Source organism: Leiobunum rupestre, chromosome 2 (genome assembly GCF_980474605.1).
Source record: "Leiobunum rupestre chromosome 2, qqLeiRupe1.1.hap1, whole genome shotgun sequence".
Taxonomy (NCBI): Eukaryota; Metazoa; Arthropoda; class Arachnida; order Opiliones; family Sclerosomatidae; genus Leiobunum; species Leiobunum rupestre.
In genome coordinates, this window is record NC_143385.1 from 64,587,322 (window position 1) to 64,612,619 (window position 25,298).

Below are 25,298 nucleotides of genomic sequence, written 5' to 3' on the forward strand. Positions count from 1 at the left end.
TTGTTAATAGCGATTAGGAACTATAATGATATTTATTTATCACAAACCAAAGAGGTTTGATATTTATCACATTTCTTAACGAACTTTAAAAAATATTTCATCATCTTCTTGTTCTTCGAATAAAAACATATCCGTATTTACAGTTTTACATCATCTTCTAGTCCTTCGAATAAAAACATATCCGTATTTACAGTTTTACATCATCTTCTAGTCCTTCGAATAAAAACATATCCGTATTTACAGTTTTACATCATCTTCTAGTCCTTCGAATAAAAACATATCCGTATTTACAGTTTTACATCATCTTCTAGTCCTTCGAATAAAAACATATCCGTATTTACAGTTTTACATCATCTTCTAGTCCTTCGAATAAAAACATATCCGTATTTACAGTTTTACATCATCTTCTAGTCCTTCGAATAAAAACATATCCGTATTTACAGTTTTACATCATCTTCTAGTCCTTCGAATAAAAACATATCCGTATTTACAGTTTTACATCATCTTCTAGTCCTTCGAATAAAAACATATCCGTATTTACAGTTTTACATCATCTTCTAGTCCTTCGAATAAAAACATATCCGTATTTACAGTTTTACATCATCTTCTAGTCCTTCGAATAAAAACATATCCGTATTTACAGTTTTACATCATCTTCTAGTCCTTCGAATAAAAACATATCCGTATTTACAGTTTTACATCATCTTCTAGTCCTTCGAATAAAAACATATCCGTATTTACAGTTTTACATCATCTTCTAGTCCTTCGAATAAAAACATATCCGTATTTACAGTTTTACATCATCTTCTAGTCCTTCGAATAAAAACATATCCGTATTTACAGTTTTACATCATCTTCTAGTCCTTCGAATAAAAACAGTTTTACTTCTTTCTGACGTTCTTTTTGTTTCTAAAAGCCAAAAAGAAATTGCAGGATAGGCATCAATGTCTTCTATGCTTATGTTTCTTAAACATATTCTTAATGATTGATCTATAGATGTTTCGCATTTAACGTAGGCAGCGATTTAGCTCGACGAATCTGACTGATTGTAGCGGAAGAACGTCAAATTGCATTACTGCCAGATGCTAGGAAATACGTTCGATTTAGGAGTAGAAATAAGTAAAAATCCGCAATTTAATTGGCTGTGAGAAGCTGAGAGCGTAACACTTTTATCATTTTCTCTTTTCGGTATAAAATTATACTTTTAATTAAAAATAAACTGGTCATTATGACCAGTGAACCCCCCAGATTCCATTTAATATACTGGTCATAGCCCAAAATAAACTGGTCTTTGACCGACGCCACCGCCTTATTTCCAACACTGGTCTAGAGCTTGTGAAAGCCAACGATGGAGCTGACTTTATGACGTCACAAGATATTGGGAAGATAATTTTAACCCCCTACTTTTTGCAATCTACTTATTGGAAGCAATAGTATGCTACTTGTTGGAAGTATAAAACATTGGGAATATTAATCCAGAGATACAATCAAATCTGTTCCCCACGAAACAAGTTTTTGAAAATTACGAATGTGCCGTCTCCTCTAAAATGACGAGAAATATCATATGACCCGTGGCGCCATCCATTATTTTTGAAAAAAAAACCTTTTTGCCGGAAAACGCGTTTTATTTGAACGAACCATTGAGAGTTAGACGGCGCCACGGGTAGAATGATAAAGTTTTTTCGTCATTTGGGAGCAGACGGCAGTATTCTTATTTTTTAAAAACTTGTTTCGCGAAATACTGAAATCCGACGTTTTGATTGGACATCTAGATTAATATTCCTAACTTAATGGTATAAAAGCGAATAATGAGTTTTTTTTGGAGAGGTAGGCCTTGGCATCATATATGTAGGAAAACAGTAGGATGCACATTGTAAAAAGTTCAATATTATAACCTTTATTAGGGTATTTATAGCTCTTGAAAGGGGTCCATTTACCCCATCTGCACTCGCGCATGTGCATTAAATTTCATTTCTTATTTATAAGATAATGGCAAATAAAAAAATTATTAGCTATAGCAGCTATTACAGCTAATGTTTTTGTTCTAATTAGTTTTTCGGAAATTCTGCCTGCATAATATTATTGTGTGTAGTAGGATACACGAGGACGAAAAGTACGTCTGGACAACACTACTTTCCAATCTTATATCTCCGGAATACTAACTAATCACGGTGGAAATCGTGATAGGGTACCTATTGAAATGGTAAACATTCTAAATGACATTCAGAGTTATTATATTCACTTACATTTAAATGTAGTAATGTCCAGACCATAGAAATAGAAATTAGACTAGAAGCAATGCCCTTTCCGCCAATCCCAAGGGAAACAGGCGAGCTAGAAGGCTGACATTAGGGTGGAATCGCGATGTACGCGCCATCTGACAAACGCATTAAACATTGTCGCCATGGTTACGACGCGAATTTCGAAGAGGGGAAAAAAAGGTGATCCACTGCGCATCACGTCGTGCGCAGCGGTGGTCTTTTCGTGTTTACATTTTTGCGTCTAAAAGCATATCCGCAAAAATGGTTCAAAACTGCGCTTTTTCACATTGTAAAGAGAGATCTGGGAAATAAATAAATTTCTCATTTCGTAAGTATGTAATTTTATAGTAAATATTTTATAATAATCTTGGAATAAGAGATTTTTTTTACACTAAGATTTCCTCTGAGAAATGCTGAATTACTAGGAAAATGGGTTTTAGAGGTAAATCGCGAAAATTGGACTCCATCTTCAATTAGGCCTACTTCATATGACTTTGTGTGTAGTCACGGCCCCCTGCACGCGCTCACGCTGCTCGCGACGATAGCGGCCCCGGCAAAGAATTTCCTCCCCATGTATTTTCGCGACAGCGATTTTCCGTCGCTTGGAACGCTGGTGTAACAACCGGAATCTCAATATTTTGAGTGGTAACATTTTATTGCTAAGCCTAACCATAAATGGTTTAAGTTTTGTATTGGCAATGAGTTTTCAAGTTATTAAAAACTATATTTTGTAGTTATTTAAGACTATAATTATGATAACTGCTCATAATTTTTGTCATATTCACCAAACTTTGTTCTTTATAATTTGCATAAGATAAAACATTAATACTTTGCTCAAATGCTATTACCCTGACTGCTTTACATCCTGTTTTTTTAATAAGTGAAAATTACCGGGAGGGGCAGGTCACTTCCATTTTGGGTGCGTCTTAATCATAGTAAAATTATTAAATCAAGGTAATCGTGATTAAATCAGGGTAATTAAAATTAAAAAAATTGTTCAAGTTTTCAACAGCAACACGGAGCAGAGCGCAGATACCGAAATAAATCCAGTGACATCAGCTACAAGTAATGAACGGTTTAAAATATATATATACATTACAATTAATGAAACGATGGTAGTACAACAGAAAACTGACTAGTAAGAACAGACTAGTACTGTTGAATGACTTTAACAAAAATTAATCAAGATTAGAAAATCTAACCACGCTTTAAACGAGATTTAATCATTCTAATCAGGATTTAATCATTCTAATCAGGATTTAATCATTTTAATCAGATTTAAACATTTTAATTGGATTTAAACATTTTAATTGGATTTAATCATTTTAATCATGATTTAAACTTTTAAATCACGATTTAAACTTAATCATGATTTAAACATTTTAATCACGATTTAATCAATATAATCGGTCGAATCGAGATTTTATCGAGCGCGGTAAATACGAAATAATAATTCTAATCATTTAGTAAATTATTCTAATAAGCTCGATAAAATCATGCACAATTATAATCATTCCAATCAGCAATATAACCATTCTGATTCTCGTTCTAATTTCTAATCGCGATTTAATCATACTAATCACGATTTAATCATTTCAATCAGATTTAATCATTTATATCAGATTTAATCATTTATCAGATTTAATCATTTATATCAGATTTAATCATTTATCAGATTTAATCATTTATCAGATTTAATCATTTATATCAGATTTAAAGATTATATTAATTAATTAAACATGATTTAATCAACATAATCGTGATTAAATTGAATTTAATCAAAATAATCACGATTTAGTCTTTTGAGAGATGCGTCGTTAATCAAGGAAGTGACCTGCCCCTCCAAATTACCCAATTAAAAAATACCAGCATTGTTCTGTTCCATTGTGTTCATCTACTTTTAAGAAGGCCAAAGTGTCATTTCATCAGTTACCCGCTGATGAAAATTTATACAAACTGTGGATTAAGAGCATCTCTAGGAATGATTTTGTAGTCAACGAAGCATACACTTCACATGGAAGATTGGTTTGTGGTTTGCATTTTAAGGAACTTCAGTTAATGATAGTCTGTTGTGAGGCTAATGCGTAATCGTAGGATTTGGAACCAGATGTACGTCACTACCTATTACTTAATTGGTGGCATTACATATGAGCCAATATACGATAAGGTCTCAAATTCGAATATAACTACCATCAGAAACGAAAAGAATGTTTATCCACATCATCCAGCATATTTCAACATCATCCAGCATATTCCTACATCATCCAGCATATTCCTACATCATCCAGCATGTTCCTACATCATCCAGCATGTTCCTACATCATCCAGCATGTTCCTACATCATCCAGCATGTTCCTACATCAACCAGCATGTTCCTACATCATCCAGCATGTTCCTACATCATCCAGTAATTTTAATTGAATCTTGATGAATTTTACTTAAAAAAAGCTGATTACTTTAATGTGAGCGTGGGACTACTAAGGTATCGAGATTCTTAGTCAGGAATGGATTAAAAGCAATTAACCAAAACCAATTTTAACTTAAATTATGGTAAAAAAAATGGGAATCTCTACATTTAGGCCTAAACCATATTGTGATTTGTGAACTGTGAGTGAGACTAGTGAGTCTGTGATTTAGAATGCTTACATGTCTCATACATAGATTTTCAGCAATCTTCAACATTGTCTGACTTTGTTAACTGTAAAAATAATATTCTAGTTTTATAATCTGCATTACATTTACTACTTATTTACTTAAATTGAAGTTAACTTTGTAAATATTAAAACAACTTACTATCAAAGAACTCGAAAGAACTCTAAGAATAAAATCGAAAAACAACAGCTGATAAGCGGATACATGACTAGTTCTTTTGTTTACATTATTAACATAAGACGCTGTCGACAGCGTCTTCTTTGTCTGGTTTTCTCGGCGCGTATTTTGATTTAAAAAATATCCAAACGTATTTTACTTATTTATTAATAAGTAATTTAAAGATTACGGAAAGAAATTATAACCCTAAAATTACACAATTAGTAATAATTAATGAAACTCTAAAAATTGGAACGTTTTCGCCATATACTCCAGCCATTTCTTAGTTGTTACGTCAGCGCCAAAGGTCGATGTAGGAAAAATGTTAACTAATTTCACTTTCGCAATTTTCAGTCGATCGCCGGGGCCGCTATCGTCGCGAGCAGCGTGAGCGCGTGCAGGGGGCCGTGGTGTAGTAAACATTTTCTGACGGATGAAATTTACTTTCAAAATGGAAGGCACCATTTGAAAGTAAATGCTGTACCTACACAAGTAAAAATTATCCTATACATTCTGAAATAAAAAACTAACTGAAATATGAATAATTTCTTTATTAAAACAAGAATTTGAAAAAGCTCCCAAAAATATCTATTCCAGAACAAAGCATATTTACATCTTCTAGAGTATGCCAATTTATTGATTTTGGTAATTTTTATTTAGTTTCTCTATTTATCAGAGGTTATTTCAGAAAAAGTGAACTACCGAAAACCACTCAATTTGACTTGAATAATACTGATGATAGTTTAAAAGACACTGAAACCAAGATTTTGGAATCTCATGTAGGCATATTTTAAACCACACTGAAATAATTAAAATTTAGTTAAACTGTGATGATTTGTGGTATTTCAGACTTACAATGATTGCGCAAAGTTAACGTGTGACTTTAAGGGTGACACGGTAGATATAGTAGATTCTTGAGATACTTATGATTTTCCTAAAGCTGTTTAAATAGCTTAATATCATGTCAGATAATTAAAAAAGTTTTTAATACGTTGCCTAGGATCTGTTTTATGTTATTCCACGTGACCATATTTACTTATTTAGTTTAAATTGTTTCTATGAGATGGCGCGACTATCGCGATTCCACTCTGAAGGCAGCCTTCGAGCTGGTACGTCCCCGCCCAATCCAGTCGTGCTTCTAGTCTAATTTCTATTTCTATGGTCCAGACAAACTTTGCGAAGTGTTGCAGCCTACTACTACCAATAATATCTTGGGGGCAGAATTAAAGAACACGGACCTAATAAAGTTTAGTTTTCCACTCGAAGTTTGTTGGTCTTTTTACGTTAAAGCGTTCAAACAATCCCAAAACACTGTCTCCAACAGTGTTCCTAAAATGTCACTTTTTTCGAATATAGTCACTGGTAAATAGTGACAAATAATGACAAATTTGACAAATAATGGCATATAATGACAAATAGGGGAAACAAATAATTTTGTACTCTTAGAACACTTTATTTGCTATGACTTTTAGCAATGAATAAAATAAAATAAATATAAAAAATAGCCCAATTCTTGGCAACCCCGCGTAGGATAATTACAAAAATAGCCTAAAAATGCTTTTATGGTATTTCATACGAAATATTTATTAGTATTTTTACTTTTTCTAATATTTGCCACTATATATATGTCAATTTGTCACTAAAAATCATTATTTGCCATGTCACTTTTTGCCACTATTTGCCACAATAAATGTCAGGTGGTATTTACCACCCGGGAACACTGGTCTCCAAATCATATTTTTAAAGTGTTGGTTGCACGAAAAATCGATAGTAATAAAAACGAATTAATGCGGGCTTGTTTTGAAGCCCAGGACGTTCTCTTTCCAAAAATGTCATTGTCGAAACAAATTTCCAAGCCTAAGTGTATTAACTTTGAGTCCGAAACTGACCTTTTTCGCTCCCCAAAATCCTGAAATTTTCGGCGAATTTTTCTCCTCCGTAGCACGAGCAATTTGGGGCAAATCAAAGCGGTAGTTTTATTCCTAAAATAGAAGGAACTGAAGTGGAAGGATTCTGTTTACTTGTAGAAGTTTTCAAACCAGAGGTTTTTAATCATAATATTAGGCTTATTATCGAAATAAAATTAAAAAATTTACGCGCGCGCGACCCGACGTTTTAAGAAGAATTTACAAGGAGCCTTCGGTTTCATATCGTTTTTCTACTACGTAGGCTTGTGTATGCCTATTTCAATTACTACTGCGTAGGATTTTTTTCCTGGGTGTTAAATCAACCTGATTTTAATCCCATATGTAAAGAAATGTATTACAGACAATTAGCCAATGATAAGCTTCGCATTTTCTGACGTCATGGGTGCCGAGAAGAATTTTAGAAGTCTGGAAATTCGCCGAAAAACTCGATTTCCACCATTTCGACTTCTTTTTATAATAATTCAAAGACCACTTAACCGATTTTGATGAAATTTTCCGTACTTGCTAAAAAATGTTTGCTCTTTCTGATGAATCATTAATTAGCCATAGCTAAAATTTCGTGCAACCAACACTTTAATCGCATCGTAATTTGAAAATAAGCCCAATCGGGCGCAAAAATTTCCCAACCCCTGAAGATTGCAGCTGACGTCACTGCTTTAACCAAATCAAATAACCGGTTTGCCAAATCAAATAGTGTTTAAAACTATTTGTCAAATATTTTATTTCTTGACCAAATAATTTGATATTTGAAAATAGCTATAAAAAGTATTTGGTAATATCAAATAGTTTGGTATTTGGTCAAATAGTTCCAAAATCAAATAATTTGGTGTCTTCAAATAGAATTTGTTGATTTCAAATATTAGATAAATTAGTCAAATAATCAATTAACCGCTAGAAGTTGTCTGGGTTTTCCCGCCAAAAATTTTAAAGCTCATGCGCTTTGGCCATTGGCTGAACAATGGAAATATGAAAGCGAAACTAAAACACAAAGCAAGAAGCGTTATAAGCTGGACCAGTGTAAAAGAAACTTGGTTCTTTACTACTAGTTAGTCTATTGTTTTAGTTAGATTTATTATTATTTAAATTTATTTATGTTAAACCGGCATTAATAAATGCTTTTATTTAAATAGTTTGAGACTTAAGTTAATTAGAGAAGTTCAAGATTAGGACTTGAACAACTTACACTAATGGTAAGAAACAATTTAAACTTCCATTTCTATAAGACTTAATTGTCACTTAATACTTATAAAGTGGGGTGGCAGAGTGGTTAGCACTTTCGCCTCGCAGCAAGAGGAGCCGGGTTCGATCCCAGTTTGTGGCACTGGGTGAAAACTCGGAACTACTCCTTCCGCGTTGAGTTTGCAAGTTCTCTCCTCACTGGTTTAAGGGGTTTTCCCCCGAGATCTTCGGTTTCCCCTTCCATAAAAACTTGTTGAGGTTAACGGTAATAGTTAGTGTAGGGAGCTGTTGGCTCGATCGCGTGGCATGCAGGGCTTGCCACCACCCTCCTACGCATTGTAACCCGGCCACCTGAATTAAAGGCTTCAAAAGTCGCTTGACGACTTAGGCCTAAGGTGGTGCCTTGGGTATTAGCCTAGCTGATTAGCTGATTATGATTTAAATCTAGATAAAGGCACGGTTCACATATAGGTTGTATAAAAAAAATATATAAAAAAGGGATGATATTATTTTTCATTGTCAGCGATGTAATTGTAAATATGTGCTAGTATTGTTAACATTTGGGCCGAAAGCTACCTTTTTTATGACTTGGTAATAAAGTATCGGTCTTTTTAATTTCTATTACTTAAATTTTAAAACCATGGATCGTAATTTTAATATCTATAATTATAAATAGTTAAACTGAATAGTTTGATGATTAATTGATTAATGATAATTAAGATAGTTTCATTGAGTAATTGACTTATTGTTAAATATTTGGTATTTGATCAAATATTTTTAACCAAATACTATTTGACCAAATTATTTGACTTTTCAAATATTTGATTTGGTATTTGATGATCTTAAAAAAAAATATTTGATATTTGATTTGGTCCTCAAAAAAAGGTATTTGCACACCCCTACCGGGCGGCTAACCGGCGATTGCCGGTCCAATTGGTGCCACTCAAATAGGCCTTTCTATAAAGTAGCATTGGCCTTATTGTTTAGATGTATCGGGCGCGTCACTCGTGACGTAGAAGTAACGTTTCACTATAATAGCCAATTAAAATTCGACTAGTAGCCCTTTTTATAAAGATCTAACCTTCAAAACTGAACTGAACTCCTACGTATCTCGTGACGAAAGCGATACATTAAAACAAGTTGGGCAAGCGTAATGACTTTATAGAAAGGCTTATTGGGGGCCAATGAGGAAAAATTTGGCCATAATGGGAAATGGGACCAACGCGATTGCATAGTCGGTGGGGCCAACTACTAGCCAGTCCGGCCCTGGTTCTAGGATGGCTCAGAAGCCAATAGCATAGTCAGTGTTTCCACTTTGCTGCGAAAAAGGGCGTTTTCGGCGAAAACTGTCTCGGTGGGCACCATAATTTTTAAAACCGGCGAAAAGGCGAAAACCATTGAAAACGGCGCGAATTGCGGCGAAAATATTTTTCGATATTTTCAGTAAGAAAAATTAAAAAATCGTCGTCTCTGTAGTCCCTCTACTCTGCCCCCTATGTCCGCCCATTCAATTTTTATATATTCCAATAAAAAATGTATAACATTTGACGAAATAAAATATTGCCCAAATCTAAGATTGGAAATAAAGAGAAGTAAAATATGCAGTGACACTCACTAAAAAAATTAAGGTAAATCTAATGGGGGGGAAATTGCGGCGAAAACGGCGGCGAAAATCGACTATAGAACCGGCGAAAACTGGTAAAATTGTCCCTAAAATAGGCGAAAATTTCTACCGCAGAGTGGAAACACTGAGCATAGTGCAAAATATTTGCCGCTATTCAGTTTATTGAGAAATCGTCTGCTCATTATTATCGCCGCCATATTTCTAGGCTATTAGGGACTAGGTTCAGCTTTACTCAAGTTTCAAGAATCGGTTTAGACATAATTTTCTTTATAATAAGATGTTTAGAAATTGTGGCGTTAAAGGATGTGATAGTAACTACTCTTCAAAAGATAAACTATCAAGTTTTAGCTTTTATCCCGATAGTTGTTTTTAAAACCGATAGATGGCGATACGATTATTGACTTTATTCCTAGAAATCGAAACAATTTTTCTTCCCAAAAATTCGAGTCAAAGTAGGGCTACCTCGAGTTAGCAAAAATAGCAATACGTCTTCTAAACTCGAATGCCCCAATCATACACGACCTGGAAAAGTCAGGGAATTTGAAAATGGCCTAAAAAATCAGGAAAATAATTCTTTTAAAGATTTATTTAAAAATACGTATTAAATATTTTACAAGGTTTTACTTCAAACCATTCAGTTATCGTACAAAAATCTAAGCGACAAAAATGGTAAGGGGAAATTTATTCCGGAAATTTTGTACGAACCCGGGAGTAGGGGAAACTATAAATTAGATTGTACACATTAAAGCTACGTCTAAACTCAGCTATAGAGATGAGTCTTGGGACTGCTAAAAGCGGGCTTACCTGACCGACCCGACCCGAACCCACCATACTCTTAATCATACTCTTGGGACGTTCACTAAATTTTTAACCGTTTCTCAAAGATCGTCAAGCGCCATCTACTGACAAAATTTGAATCTAGGAGTCCGCTCTAGCATTTAGTACAAGCAGAAGTAAACTAACTGAAGTTATCGAAATAGCGCTCAGAATCTTTTGACGCGATAAATGGCACTTGGGAATTGTGGGTATAGATATTTCTATGTATAAAAAATGTATAAAAAATGCTTTCATAAAAAGATAAACGTTTTGTTTTTCGGTCTAGGAGAGTGCAAAATTTCCAATTCGAGGTCAAAATGTAACTTCATAAGGAAAACGCCTCCAACTGATAACTTCGGTTCATTTACTTCTGGTACAAGCGTATACTATAAACATAAAAAGTACAAGTTTTCAATTTTATTGGGCCTGTTGGGGTCGGGTTTAAAATTTTTAAAAATTTCTCGGGCCGGGTCGGGTTTCAATTTTGGCGGGCCGGGTGCGGTCAGTTTTTCGAAAATTAATAATTTTGGCGGGCCGGGTCGGCTAGGGTTTTCGAAAATTAATCATTTTGACGGGCCGGTTTGGGTCGGGTACTCGGGTTTTCGAAATGAATAATTTTGGCGGCCGGGTGGGGTCGGGTTTTCGAAAATGAATAATTTTGGCGGGTCGGTTTGGGTCGGGTTTAAAAATTTTAAACATTTCTCGGGCCGGGTCGGGTTTCAATTTTGGCGGGCCGGGTGCGGTCAGTTTTTCGAAAATTAATAATTTTGGCCGGCCGGGTCAGCTAGGGTTTTCAAAATGAATAATTTTGGTGGGCCGGGTCGGGTTTCAATTTTGTATTTTATAATGGGGTCGGGTCGGTTCGGGTTTCAATTTTGTATTTTATAATCGGGTCGGGTCGGTTCGGGTTTCAATTTTGTATTTTATAATCGGGTCGGGTCGGTTCGGGTTTCAATTTTGTATTTTATAATCGGGTCGGGTCGGTTCAGCTACTAGTTTCTCCTACACGTTTTCAAGGTTGTGGCTTTAGCTCTCTATTATCAAATAAGACTAATGAAATCCTTTTTTTCGGCAGCGGGATACGAAGAAGTGGCCGCCATCGCTCGCCCACCAGTGGACATTCGCCAGCCAAGTAAAACCGCCTGTTCCACCAAAACCGGTTACATCATCTCTGCCTTTCGCGTGTTCCCCGGTGAAGACCGGGAGAAGTTGGAACGTTCGTGGCTGACGTGGACGGGCGCGCGACAAATTTACAAGAGGTTACCCAAACATTTAGGCTTAAGGAGGATCGCGTTCCACAAGAAAATATTCCCGGAGCGGGGCATCACTTACGTACTCATGTGCGAATGTACGTCACTCATGGATTACGTCACCGAAGCCTGTTGTTTTGTTGACCAATTGCGTGCCAGATGTTGCGGATATACGGCCTTGTACAGAGTAGCGGACTTTTTTTGAAAATTAATCATGTTAATTGTTACTAAAAACAATAGTCTAAAAATACAAAACACACGAAATAAATATATTTAGGGGAAAACAAATTTGAGCGATATACATATTAAGAGAAAACAAAAAGACTATTTGTGGAAAATAAAAGTATTATTTTTGAATATTTTGTCGTTTATTTATTACATTTTGGCTGGAAAGGCTTAGAAAATATGTTTCCTTAAAATCCCTGATTTGAGGTACAGTGACTGGACTTGCAACCGACTTTTCATTATAGTGCCCAAGCTGTGGTCAAAGTTTTAGGACCATACTCGACCGTGGGGATTTTATGGAAAAAGTATTATTTTTTATTGATATATCTATTGATTAAACCATATGTAACATAATTACTCATAAGTATGCCTCTGTATAACATTTCCATTGAAAAAAATTCAATGAGACCTTGTTTCACGCGGAACATACATTGAGCGGACCCAAAAATGCAAAAATGCTTATAATCCTTGCGCTATTGAAAAGGTTACCATGGAAATTAAATCATGTGATCGCGAGGCACGAGCTAAACTTGACATGGGCAAAGCCAGAAACGCGCGAGGAATTCTCACTAACTTCCGTTTCCCATCAGTAAAGTTGATGACGCGTATTTCGTCACGGAGTTGTAAGTGACGTAATTTACGTCATATCCCGTGAACAAGGTTTCATTAACGAAAATGCTTTTATGGCATACTTATGAGTGATTATGTTACATATGATTAAACGTATGAACAGTTTCGTTTCTTAGCAGACTAGTTTAAAAAAAACTCGCGCTTCTTTTTCCCAGCGCTAGATGGCGCTTTTAGTGTTGCTAGTTGTTACAATGTGGAGGACGGAATCATTATATTACAATTTCCATGAGGTGAGTGATTTTCGATGATGATTAATTTTGAGAAAAACGAAATGTGAGTATAATTTTTTTTAGTTTGAAAACTCGCTAGATGTCGGTAGTGTTGTTTAAAACATGCGAGCAAAAAAATCCAATATATGTCGTTTAGTTTTCCGTATTTCCAGTAGATGGCGGTAGCTCCTCTAAAATTGTACACCGTGTCGTCCTTGAATTAAGTTGTATGACGTTTCGTATTCGTAACTTTTCGCTTTTAGTTGTTAGTCGGATTCCCTTTCCGGACGACGGGTCTGCATTAAACCGGAATGTAATTTTATTAATTATTTATTATTATTATTATTTTATTAACATTTTTAGAAAACAAACCTTTACCGTAGTTTTCCGCGTAAATAAATTGTTTGTGCGTTTTCGTTGATGGATTTTTGGTGTGATTAAAAATCGGTGTGTCAACTTTGAGCCAAGGCCTATATTCTGTAAGGTAACTATATCTTATCTTCCCTATGTAATTTAGTACATATATTTCTACATGTCTTTTATGGGGGTAAACTTGAAAGTTTTTAATGATCTGGTTTTTTAATATAAATTAAGTATTAATATTAAATTTTACGAATTATTCATATTCAAATATTTATAAAGCCTCTGTAATGTACTTTTGATTTAGTTTACGAAAATTAAGAGTTTCTAATCAAGCTATCAGTTGATTTGTAGTCTTGTAAATCATAAACTAAATATTAGGCGATAGAGGTTAAAACATTTTCAAACCTAAAGAATTAATTTTAAATATGAGCTGTAGTTAAGATTACGCTTCACAGAGGTCCCAAATCTTAGAAATTATTGTAACTGAGAATCTGGTATCTTTCAAAGACCCCCCAGCTTGATAATTTATTATCTTTACCAACATTCATCTTAAGAAATGGTACCCTAATCCAAGAAAAAGCATGTCAAATGAGATATTTCAAAAAGTTGTATGAATATAAACAAATAAATTTTGCGGTTGAAAAATAACCTATATATCTTTATAGGACGTATTGCTCAAGTGTTTTATATAACTAACTTTAATTCAGCGCTTTTTTCGTATGAAGTGAAAGTTAATTGAACTTATTTCAATCACTATCATTGCTTAAAAGCACAGGTTAACAGCGTATGCCTATAGTGCGTTATGAAATTATGTAAATCTTGATCTATATTTCTGTGCTAAAACATTTTTTTCTAAGATAATATTTCAAGTCCAAGATAAGTGGTTAATAGCTCGTCAAAAGAAAAAAAGATTCCTTGGATTATAGTTAAGTACAGGTTCAATCTTTGGAACATTAGTCATAGACAACTATTTCGAAATAATTAATTATACCTTAATGGAGCTAACGGATGTTATATTTCAGTTGGTATTTTTTTTTTATATTTCTGGTTATTGTTTTTGGATTTTTAATGCTTAATAATATTAATTATTTATATTTTTTCTTAATTGTCAAATTTAAAATAACAAATATTAAATGGCTTTTAATTTAAATTTTGATCTTGAAATTACACCTGCAGAAAGTATCTCTATAATGTAAGAGTGACCTTAACAAAATTTTGGTCAAGGTATGAATTGCGTCCCAATTTCCTTTTTTTTTAATCCGGTTCCTTCCTGAAAAATTCAAAACTTTTACCTCTTAATGGATGGCAGTAAGTACTTGGAACAGGAAAACTTTGGGTTTGCGTGCGGTTTTAGCCGGGCTAGCTTTCTAAGTATCGCAATTTAAGAAATTTCCATTTACGTAAGCAACGTCTGATATCTCCGACGGTTAGAATAAAGTACTATCTATTTAAGGAAAAACCACTATTCGATTAAATTGGTTAAAGACTCAACATTTAAGTCTTAAAGGTTTTGGTTGTGCGCTGCTATAGTCTCGTAACCCATCTTTCCTTCTATTGTATTAACGTATGTGGTTTTAGTTGTGTATTTCAGTAGCTATGTTGCGTTTGCTGTACTGGTATGCATTCTTAGAAAGAAAAATTTGGGGGGGGGGGGATTACAAGAATTGGAAAGACCCCATTAACTAATGGTTGGATTCAAATATTTATATATTTAATTCAAGGAAAGGATTAAAAGTTATGTAGGTCAAAGATTACTAAGCTGTGCACCCTAGTGGCGAAATTGGTGTACCTTAGGGTTTTCACAATCTTAAGTTATTTTAAACGCTGTATACATCCATTAAGTGTGGGATTAATATTTTTTTTGCCTACCTTTTGAAACACTCAATTATAATAATAATTGTTTTACATCAAGAAAAATAATCCTATAATTTCAATAAATATCCTAAAATACCCTATATTTTAACTCAAAAGTTTGAAGAAATTAAAATAGTTTATATTTTATCCTTAGAAGTTTTTAAAATGTCAGTTTTTAAAGATGCTTATTTTCAACACGGTTCGCCGATAGCTTACGACTAATTCTATCGATTATCAACTTTATTTTGAATGTTTTACCCCTTTTAAACAATTTTGACATCCGTTTTCTCTTATGGTATAATTATTTTTTTCCTTTTTTTCTCCCAATTTTCTACCTATATTTCACTGATAAATTTTCTAATACTATTTCACAAAGAAAATGTAGTTTATCAATAGAATAATTTTTACATTTTACACCTTTAAAGGAAGTAGGAACTAAATCGAAAAATTGGCTGTTAACACGTGCTAGATATGTATTATATCATAGACGAAGAACGGGCTATGACGCAACGAAATTGTCTGGTTTGAAATTTCGGTGTGTAAAGTGTACCTGCACAATTTTACGTCCAATCCAGTCAAATGCCTATTATTAAAAACAATTTTTGTTGGAATTTTGTGCCTTCCGGCGTTGTATAATTATTTTATTGTACCGTTTGAAAAGTGTACAACCGTACCTAATACACATGTCCCGTTTTCAACTTTAGATAGAGAAAAATTCTAGTACAAACTACAATTACGGCCAAAATACGAGTACTTATTTGCCGATTTTCCTCATTGAATGTTCCGAAGTGTGTTTCATTATTGTCAATGTTATCTTATTTTTTTTAAATATAGTCAACTACTTATTATATCAGAGATTTATATATTTAAATTTTCCCCTTTTCCAAGGCTGTAACTGAGTAGGCTATATGTTTATTTCCCCACGTATAAGCTTTTAAAACTAAGAACACGATTGTGCTTATTGAATCCATTTTTAGCTGCCATTTTAAAAAACAATATTCTAAATAAAATTGATTTAAGTCGGCGAATTAAATAACGATTTTATATTAAATCATATTTATGAAATTGTACAAAAAAAATGGTTTTTGGTAGCTATGGAAATTCTGCTCGAAGTAAATAAATTTAAATTGTTTAATTAAATTTGATTCGAATTAATTTAAATTTCGGTTTACATTACCAATGTATGGAATTCATAAGAGGAAAATAATGCTGAAAAATAAAAATTCGATTAAATAAAGAAACTTAAAAGTTAAATAAGTTTTATTTTTTTAAATTAAAAAAAATGCACATTCCTGATATTAATTTAAAAAATGGTTGGTAAATAAATAAATATAAGTAATTTTTGCATTCTTGGGTCGAAATAGTTTTTACAAAAAAAATAATAATGCGTATTACCAGAAGTAAATGAACCGAAGTTATAGGAGAGGGCCAAAATTTAAAAAAGCATTTTCCTTAACGTGGGGAGATGAAAATCCATCGGAGTTCCACCCCCTTTAGTTCCCACCAATAATGACACTAGGGAATTGTGGGTATCCACATTCAATATACCCGTCATCACCTACTAGCGATAGTGGAGCTATGAAGGCGCGAAATTTGAAAACGTCGATTAAAGGGAGATCTTATATGGAAAATGCGCTTAGTATGAGAGATATAGCGGTGTGATAACTTCGGCTCATTTACTTCTGGTATTACGGGATTCATTTATCTAGAATATAAGCCGTTAGTCTAATATTGATCTCTTTTAGAACCAAAGTTATAGTCATTTTATAGTTGCAGTGCAACGGATTTACCGAAAACAATATTAGCCAAAGGACTATAACTCTCTTAAAAACGTTTTTCACAGCTTTTACTGTACAGGGGTTAGTTTAACGCATAACTACACCTGTTGACCAATTTTCATAAAAACGGTAACTTCAGTGATTTGGCCTGGAATAACTCACACAGTTTACATTAATCTGATTTAAATCAATTTGATTTAAATTCCCTATTAATTAAATAAAGTTAATGATAATAAAATTTAGTTTTTAATTAGTAATTAAATTTAATTAGTGTTGTAAATCGGAAAATGACCGAGGCCTTTTGTCCGGAAAATTTTCCGTATTTTTAATATTGTTTGCAAATTTAAATAAAGCGGAATTTACGCCTAATTTTTTTCGAATCTAAAAGTATAACTAAACCTCTAGACTAGCTTTAAACTGGTTAACAATGTAACACTATTAATGTTTTGTAGTAGGTTTACTGATATTAGACATTTTATATCGATAAAAAAATTAAAACCCCTTAAATAAGTAATGTTTCAATTTTTAGTTTTCCGGAAAATTAACAACAGTAAACTTAATTAAGATTAAGTCGCACTATTAATCAATTTGTCAAGAAATAAATGACATAAACGTTAAAAAAATCAATAAAAATCCTAATTTAAGCCTGTGAAGGCACTTGTTTGATTTTTACGTCCTAGTAAGATATAATCTTATCTACTTTTGATTTTATTAAAGATTCGGGTAATTTTCACCTTGAACGTTGATCGAGATATAACTTATCAAACTGGAATTCACGGGTGATAATTATCTGAGAATCGTCATTCTTAACTAACTCGTTAGTTAACAGCTTTTCTCATCACGTGCCGAGGGGATGATCACTACGCTTAATCGGTGTACTATGAATTTACTAAAATAGTACACGTACTCTGTACTACCAAAGGCAGTACTCGGTTAACAGAATTTACGGAAGTGGCGTCACGTACTCAGCTACGTTAACAAGTTGATCAAAGGCTAAATACAGTCCGACGCATAATTATTGTTAAGTTTAATTTAAAATGGTTAAGTTTAATTTAAAATGGTTAAGTTTAATTTAAAATGGTTAAGTTTAATTTAAAATGGTTAAGTTTAATTTAAAATGGTTAAGTTTAATTTAAAATGGTTAAGTTTAATTTAAAATGGTTAAGTTTAATTTAAAATGGTTAAGTTTAATTTAAAATGGTTAAGTTTAATTTAAAATGGTTAAGTTTAATTTAAAATGGTTAAGTTTAATTTAAAATGGTTAAGTTTAATTTAAAATGGTTAAGTTTAATTTAAAATGGTTAAGTTTAATTTAAAATGGTTAAGTTTAATTTAAAATGGTTAAGTTTAATTTAAAATGGTTAAGTTTAATTTAAAATGGTTAAGTTTAATTTAAAATGGTTAAGTTTAATTTAAAATGGTTAAGTTTAATTTAAAATGGTTAAGTTTAATTTAAAATGGTTAAGTTTAATTTAAAATGGTTAAGTTTAATTTAAAATGGTTAAGTTTAATTTAAAATGGTTAAGTTTAATTTAAAATGGTTAAGTTTAATTTAAAATGGTTAAGTTTAATTTAAAATGGTTAAGTTTAATTTAAAATGGTTAAGTTTAATTTAAAATGGTTAAGTTTAATTTAAAATGGTTAAGTTTAATTTAAAATGGTTAAGTTTAATTTAAAATGGTTAAGTTTAATTTAAAATGGTTAAGTTTAATTTAAAATGGTTAAGTTTAATTTAAAATGGTTAAGTTTAATTTAAAATGGTTAAGTTTAATTTAAAATGGTTAAGTTTAATTTAAAATGGTTAAGTTTAATTTAAAATGGTTAAGTTTAATTTAAAATGGTTAAGTTTAATCTTGATTTTAATTTAATCTTGATTTTAATTTAATCTTGATTTTAATTTAATCTTGATTTTAATTTAATCTTGATTTTGATTTAATCTTGATTTTGATTTAATCTTGATTTTGATTTAATCTTGATTTTGATTTAATCTTGATTTTGATTTAATCTTGATTTTGATTTAATCTTGATTTTGATTTAATCTTGATTTTGATTTAATCTTGATTTTGATTTAATCTTGATTTTGATTTTATTTTAATTGTTTTAATTTTAATTGTTTTAATTTTAATTGTTTTAATTTTAATTGTTTTAATTTTAATTGTTTTAATTTTAATTGTTTTAATTTTAATTGTTTTAATTTTAATTGTTTTAATTTTAATTGTTTTAATTTTAATTGTTTTAATTTTAATTGTTTTAATTTTAATTGTTTTAATTTTAATTTGATTTTTATTTTATTTTTTTATTTTAATTTGATTTTAATGATTTTATTTTTTTATTTAATTTTAGTTTGAATTTGATTTTAATTTTAGTTTGATTTTGAATTTCATTTTAATTTAATTATTTTATTTTTTTGCCACTGTTTTTTTATCAATCCAGTATTATTTGGGGCGAAGGTTAATTAGTTTTAATATTGTTTCAGGGAGAAAAAGGTCATTGTTGAAAAGAACAATACAGTCATCCGGAAACAGCCAAGATGGAACCCACACAGAGCGACACAACGGCGGATTCCGCGAAACTAGAAGGAACGTTAGCTTCGTTAGGCTTAACGGACATTTTACTCTTTGTCGGCCTATTAGGCTTAGCCATCTATTGGTTATTTCTAAGGAAACCCAAGAAACAAATTTTCGATGGTAGTTCCATGAAACCCATCGCGATAGAGTAAGTTCATTTAATTACCGAGGAGTCAACACCACTTGACCTAATCAATCAGTGTACACTATGGTTGAATCGTCCTGTAATTAAATTGTGCGGTAATCCATCCAATCGGTTGAGCCGGAAGGGGTACACTGAGAAATATGTTAAGTGGTTAGCTCCTCCCTCAAGAAATGCGAACTATACAGGGTGTTACGGATAAGAGTACCGAAACTTTCTATATGCATTCTATGGGTCTCTATGAGTAAAAAATGTCTAATAAACATGGGTCCTAAATTGCTTCGTTTCAGAGATATGGGCTCCCAAAAAACTACCCCCAAAAACCGGACACAGCCTTAAATCTGGCAAACAATATTCTTCCTTGAACCAAATTGTTTTCATTAAACTATCAATTGTTTTTTATCCGTGAGGCGAGAAACTTTAATAACAAGTGGCAAAAGTTCATTAATGTCCTTTTAGAATTAAAATGAGTTTGAAGACAAATACAAGCCATTTTAATTTACTGATACGATTTTAATTATTTAATTTAAAGATACAATTTTTTCGTATTTCTCGTAGCCGTCTGTCTATCTACAGACTCAAACGCCAGTCGATCTGACACCAGTCTTTTAGGAATCTATTGCTGGTTGAATCTTTGAGCTTCTAATCCATTTTTCTTGAGCCCGTCCGTGCAATAAGAGTTCCTGGACCAATGTGCCATATTAGCTACAATATTAGACAATTGTATCTTTAGATTAAATAATTGAAATCGTATCAATAAATTAACTCACTCATTTTACTTCTAAAAGGACATTAATGAACTTTTGCCACTTGTTATTAAAGTTTCTCGCCTCACGGATAAAAAACAATTGATAGTTTAATGAAAACAATTTGGTTCAAGGAAGAATATTGTTTGCCAGATTTAGGGCTGTGTCCAGTTTTTTGGGAGCCGATATCTCTGTAACGAAGCACTTTAGGACCCCTGTTCATAGGACATTTTTTACTCATAGAGACCCATAGAATGCATATAGAAAGTTTCGATACTCTTATCCGTAACACCCTGTATCTCCATTAGTAAAGTTAATTATAATTTAATTTCCATCTTGCAGTCCTTCATTGAACAAACTAAACGAGTCTGGTTTTGTAGGAAAAATGAAAAATACGGTACGAACAATTTCGTTCGTTTTAGCGTTATTTATTAGTGTATTCTATGTTTTTAACAAATTGCGTCGTGAATTAGGGTCGAAACATCGTCTGTTTCTATGGTTCTCAAACAGGAACCGCCGAAGAGTTCGCCACCCGCCTGGCCAAAGAAGGCAGCCGCTACGGCATGAAAGCCATGGTCGCGGATCCTGAAGAATGTGATATGGTAAGCGTTCCTCTTTGTCTCTTGCTCATTTTCACGTGCTGTATCTTCTAAAACGTTGTTATTCTTCCTCGTATGGCTTATAAAACGACGCTATTGTTCCTCCTGTAGCTTAGTAAATGACGCTATTCTTCCTCCTATAGCTTGTTAAACGACGCTATTCTTCCACCTATAGCTTAGAAAATGACGCCATTCTTCCTCTTATAGCTTAGAAAACGACGCTATTCGTCCTCTTATAGCTTAGAAAACGACGCTATTCGTCCTCTTATAGCTTAGAAAACGACGCTATTCGTCCTCTTATAGCTTAAAAACGACGCTATTCGTCCTCTTATAGCTTAAAAAACGACGCTATTCGTCCTCTTATAGCTTAGAAAACGACGCTATTCGTCCTCTTATAGCTTAAAAAACGACGCTATTCGTCCTCTTATAGCTTAAAAAACGACGCTATTCGTCCTCTTATAGCTTAGAAAACGACGCTATTCGTCCTCTTAAGCCCCATTTTCATGCTCGCTGGTAGCGGATAAAAATCGTCAAAATTGGCTTCCGCCACTCGCAAGCGTGAAAACAAAGCTGAAATATCTGTTTGAAACAGATCGAAGCGGAAAGTGAAAAAGCGTATAGCTGAAGCGGATTTTGATGATTTTTACCCGCTACCAGCGAGCATGAAAATGGGACTTCAGAGCTTAGAAAACGACGCTATTCGTCCTCTTATAGCTTAAAAAACGACGCTATTCGTCCTCTTATAGCTTAAGCTTAGAAAACGACGCTATTCGTCCTCTTATAGCTTAAGCTTAGAAAACGACGCTATTCGTCCTCTTATAGCTTAAGCTTAGAAAACGACGCTATTCGTCCTCTTATAGCTTAGAAAACGACTGTTTCATATGCCTGTAATCAGTGTACAGAATGATGTCTAGGAAGTGGTTAGCCCGCCACTCGAATTTTATAAGAGACGACATACAATACGCTATTATAGAACGGTGATTCCGTTACATTTTTTGATTTCACTTCAACGTATTGACCTTGTGGCTATAATAGTGCTTTCAATGCAGGAAGAGTTGGCGAAATTACACGAGATCGAGAACTCGATGGCCATCTTCTGCATGGCCACGTACGGGGAAGGCGACCCTACAGACAATGCCCAGGAATTCTACCAGTGGCTTCAGAGCGGCGACATCGATATGACAGGACTCAAATACGCGGTAAGTGACTCGAGACGTCACCTTAACGTCAAAGCTCATAATTATTAACTTCGCGTTAATGTAGGCGTAAGCTTAAATGTAAATAATAAAACGACCTTCAAAATGATTTTCTCAAAACAAGGTCCACAAATCGTTATAATGTAGTCTGGCGCTTTAAGTTGGACATAAAATACTTCTAATTTAATAGTGTTTCTTAATTTTAATTTAGTTTTAATTAATACTTAAATTAAGAATTAATATTTACTTAATATATTAATGTAGTTTCTAATTTTAATTTCATGTTAATTTCGTTCCTGATTTTTAATTTCATATTAATTTCGTTCCTGATTTTTAATTTCGTATTAATTTCGTTCCTGATTTTTAATTTCATATTAATTTCGTTACAGATTTTTAATTTCATGTTAATTTCGTTCCTGATTTTTAATTTCATATTAATTTCGTTCCTGATTTTTAATTTCGTATTAATTTCGTTCCTGATTTTTAATTTCATATTAATTTCGTTACAGATTTTTAATTTCATATTAATTTCGTTACAGATTTTAATTCTTAGTTTTAATTTAATACTAATTTCCTCCCTACATTTAATTCTTACTTTTAATTTAATGCTAATTTCATCCCTAAATTTAATTCTTAGTTTTAATTTAGTATTGGTTTAAATCCCCATATTAATGATTACTTTATTCTTTATTTTTAACTTAAAGCGTAATTTAAGAATTAATTTAAAATTAAGTGTAAACTGCAGTTCCACTAGATAGAGGACTCCATATTCCTAGAACAGACAGCGCCGTAGAAGTGTAGAACTCTACCTCTATATCCTGGGAGCCAGTTCACAGATATCCAATGGTGTCAACCGAAATGCAATTTATAAAATTTGTCCCTTTATCAGAGTATAACTCTATCGGCATCTACGATACGCCAGACTACAGAGGAAAGAAGCATGTGTTATCAATGCATTTGGCCCAGTTTCAAGTGGGCGGGTTAGAGAATTTTATTTCTTACGGTGATGATAATTTTCTGATGTTTTCAAAGCTATTGCCAGATTCAAATTATCAAGATGCCATTATAAAATGTATTATATTCCACGTGTATAAACACTATTTTCGAACTTGTCTGATAGAAGGAATGCGATAGTTTAATAACGTCCTTGGTTTTTTTTCAATCCGTTTATTTGATTTAAATTTTATTCAAATATTTTTATTTTCATAATTTAATTTTTATCAAATTTTTAATTTATTTTATATTTTTATTATTTTATTTTTTTATTAATTTATTTTTATAATTTTATTTTAATTTTTTATTTTGTTATTTTTTTTATTAATTTATTTTTTTTTCTTTTTATTTTTAATTTTTTATTTAATTTTTATTTTTTTTTATAATTTTATTTTATTTTATTAATTTATTTATTTTTATAATTTTATTTTATTTTATTAATTTATTTATTTTTATAATTTCATTTATTAATTTTAAATGTTTTTATTTGATTAATTAATTTTATTTAATTTCTATTTTATTAATTAATTTTATTTAATTTTTATTTTATTAATTAATTTTCTTTAATTTTAATGTTTTTTTTTTCGATAAATTAATAAATTGTTAACACTAAAATATTGATTTTTTTCGTATTTAAATTTAGTTAATACTACATTAAAATACATTGTATGATTTAAATCGATGATTTTGGGAAAAAAAATCGAATTGATCTAAATCCGCCATCCCTGTCCAAAACTATCCCCAGCTTCTGTTAAGTCTAGTAACCAAAATTCGGCGATCCCTAAAAATTGTGTAATATTTGCCTTAAAAATGGTTTGGGGAAAATTGGGGATTATTAATCAGACAATATTATGGCAACCCTGTTCGAATAACTTGTTTCTTAAACTGTCATAGTGGATGTGGCTTACACCGGCTTTAAAATTCCATTTAATTAACAGCACTTAATTGTTCATTCGGTCATTAAGAGTGATTTAAGACTAATTGTTTTGCGTTTTGTTCGCAGGTCTTCGGTCTAGGTAACAAAACCTACGAGCATTACAATGATATGGGCAAATACGTCGATAAGCGACTGGAAGAAATGGGCGCCACCCGCGTCTTCGATCTCGGACTCGGCGACGACGACGCCAAGTAAGATAATTTACACTTTACGCTTTTGAGGACGGTTTTTCACTAAAGCAAACACGCGACGCGAAAATTATCCGTTAGGCCTAATGAATTTTTATGCGTCGACGCAAAAATTATCCGTTAGGACCGATATATTTTTATGCGTCTACGCAAAAATTATCCGTCTGAGCCGATTGTTTTTTATGCGTCGACGAAAAATTATTCGTTAGAGCCAATGCATTTTTATGCGTCGACCCAAAAATTATCCGTTAGAGCCAATGCATTTTTATGCGTCGACGCGAAAATTATCCGTTAGAGCCAATGCATTTTTATGCGTCGACGCGAAAATTTTCCCTTAGAGCCGATACATTTTTATGCGCCTACGCAAAAATTATCCGTTTAAACCGATGTATTTTTATGCGTCGACACAAAAAACTTCCGTTAGAGCCAATACATTTTTTATGCGCCGACGCAAAACTTCTCAGTTAGAGCCAATACACTTTTATGCGTCGACGAAAAAATTATCCGTTAGAGCCAATGCATTTTTATGCGTTGACGCGAAACTTCTCCGTTAGAGCCAATACACTTTTATGCGTCAACGAAAAAATTATCCGTTAGAGCCAATGCATTTTTATGCGTCGACGCAAAAATTATCCGTTAGAGAAAATGCATTTTTATGCGTCGACACGAAAATTATCCGTTAAAACTATTCCATATCATTGAGTCGACGCAAAAACTTGGCTTCATATCTGATGCTTGGTTTCTAAAAGCACGCGTTAAAATGTTAAGCCTAGAACACACATACGTAAAAATCGAACGGAAAACCAAACTGAAACGTAAACGCAAAATTTAATTATGTTGCGTTTCTGTTTACGTTTCCAGTTTTGACACACACTTGAAAACGTATTTTGTTTTTTTTCGGCCACCGTGGCGCCATCTCAAATGCTATACTTCAAACCAGAATAAATAAATCAAGTGTCATACTTATTCCTATTATGTTACTTATGGTACCGGCCTGTGATAATT

General features: G+C 32.6%; 2 protein-coding genes and 1 long non-coding RNA gene across 5 annotated transcripts in view; 2 read left to right on the top strand and 1 right to left on the bottom strand.

The window, feature by feature from the left end:
• Nucleotides 1-12,196, top strand: part of LOC149958747 (uncharacterized) — a 179,932-nt gene extending 167,736 nt beyond the window's left edge. Inside the window, exon 4 of the mRNA XM_090166121.1 lies at nt 11,692-12,196. Coding sequence (XP_090022247.1) covers nt 11,692-12,071 — 380 coding nt within the window. The 3' untranslated portion in view covers nt 12,072-12,196. The remainder of the gene's footprint in view (nt 1-11,691) is intronic.
• On the bottom strand, nt 4,056-5,193 carry LOC149958751 (uncharacterized). The gene is made up of 3 exons (XR_016478335.1): nt 5,055-5,193; nt 4,908-4,959; nt 4,056-4,616 (listed from the first exon to the last, which is right to left on the bottom strand). It is a non-coding gene; the product is annotated as an uncharacterized LOC149958751 (long non-coding RNA).
• A 988-nt stretch (nt 12,197-13,184) lies between the features above and the next one.
• Cpr (Cytochrome P450 reductase) overlaps nt 13,185-25,298 on the top strand; it is a 30,613-nt gene continuing 18,499 nt past the window's right edge. The window contains exons 1-6 of one of the 3 annotated variants that reach the window (XM_090166123.1): nt 13,185-13,414; nt 19,402-19,640; nt 20,723-20,777; nt 20,854-20,982; nt 22,029-22,178; nt 24,172-24,296. In XM_090166123.1, coding sequence (XP_090022249.1) covers nt 19,456-19,640; nt 20,723-20,777; nt 20,854-20,982; nt 22,029-22,178; nt 24,172-24,296 — 644 coding nt within the window. In that variant the 5' untranslated portion in view covers nt 13,185-13,414; nt 19,402-19,455. The remainder of the gene's footprint in view (nt 13,415-19,401; nt 19,641-20,722; nt 20,778-20,853; nt 20,983-22,028; nt 22,179-24,171; nt 24,297-25,298) is intronic. The other 2 variants (XM_090166124.1, XM_090166125.1) reach the window with 2 other exon arrangements.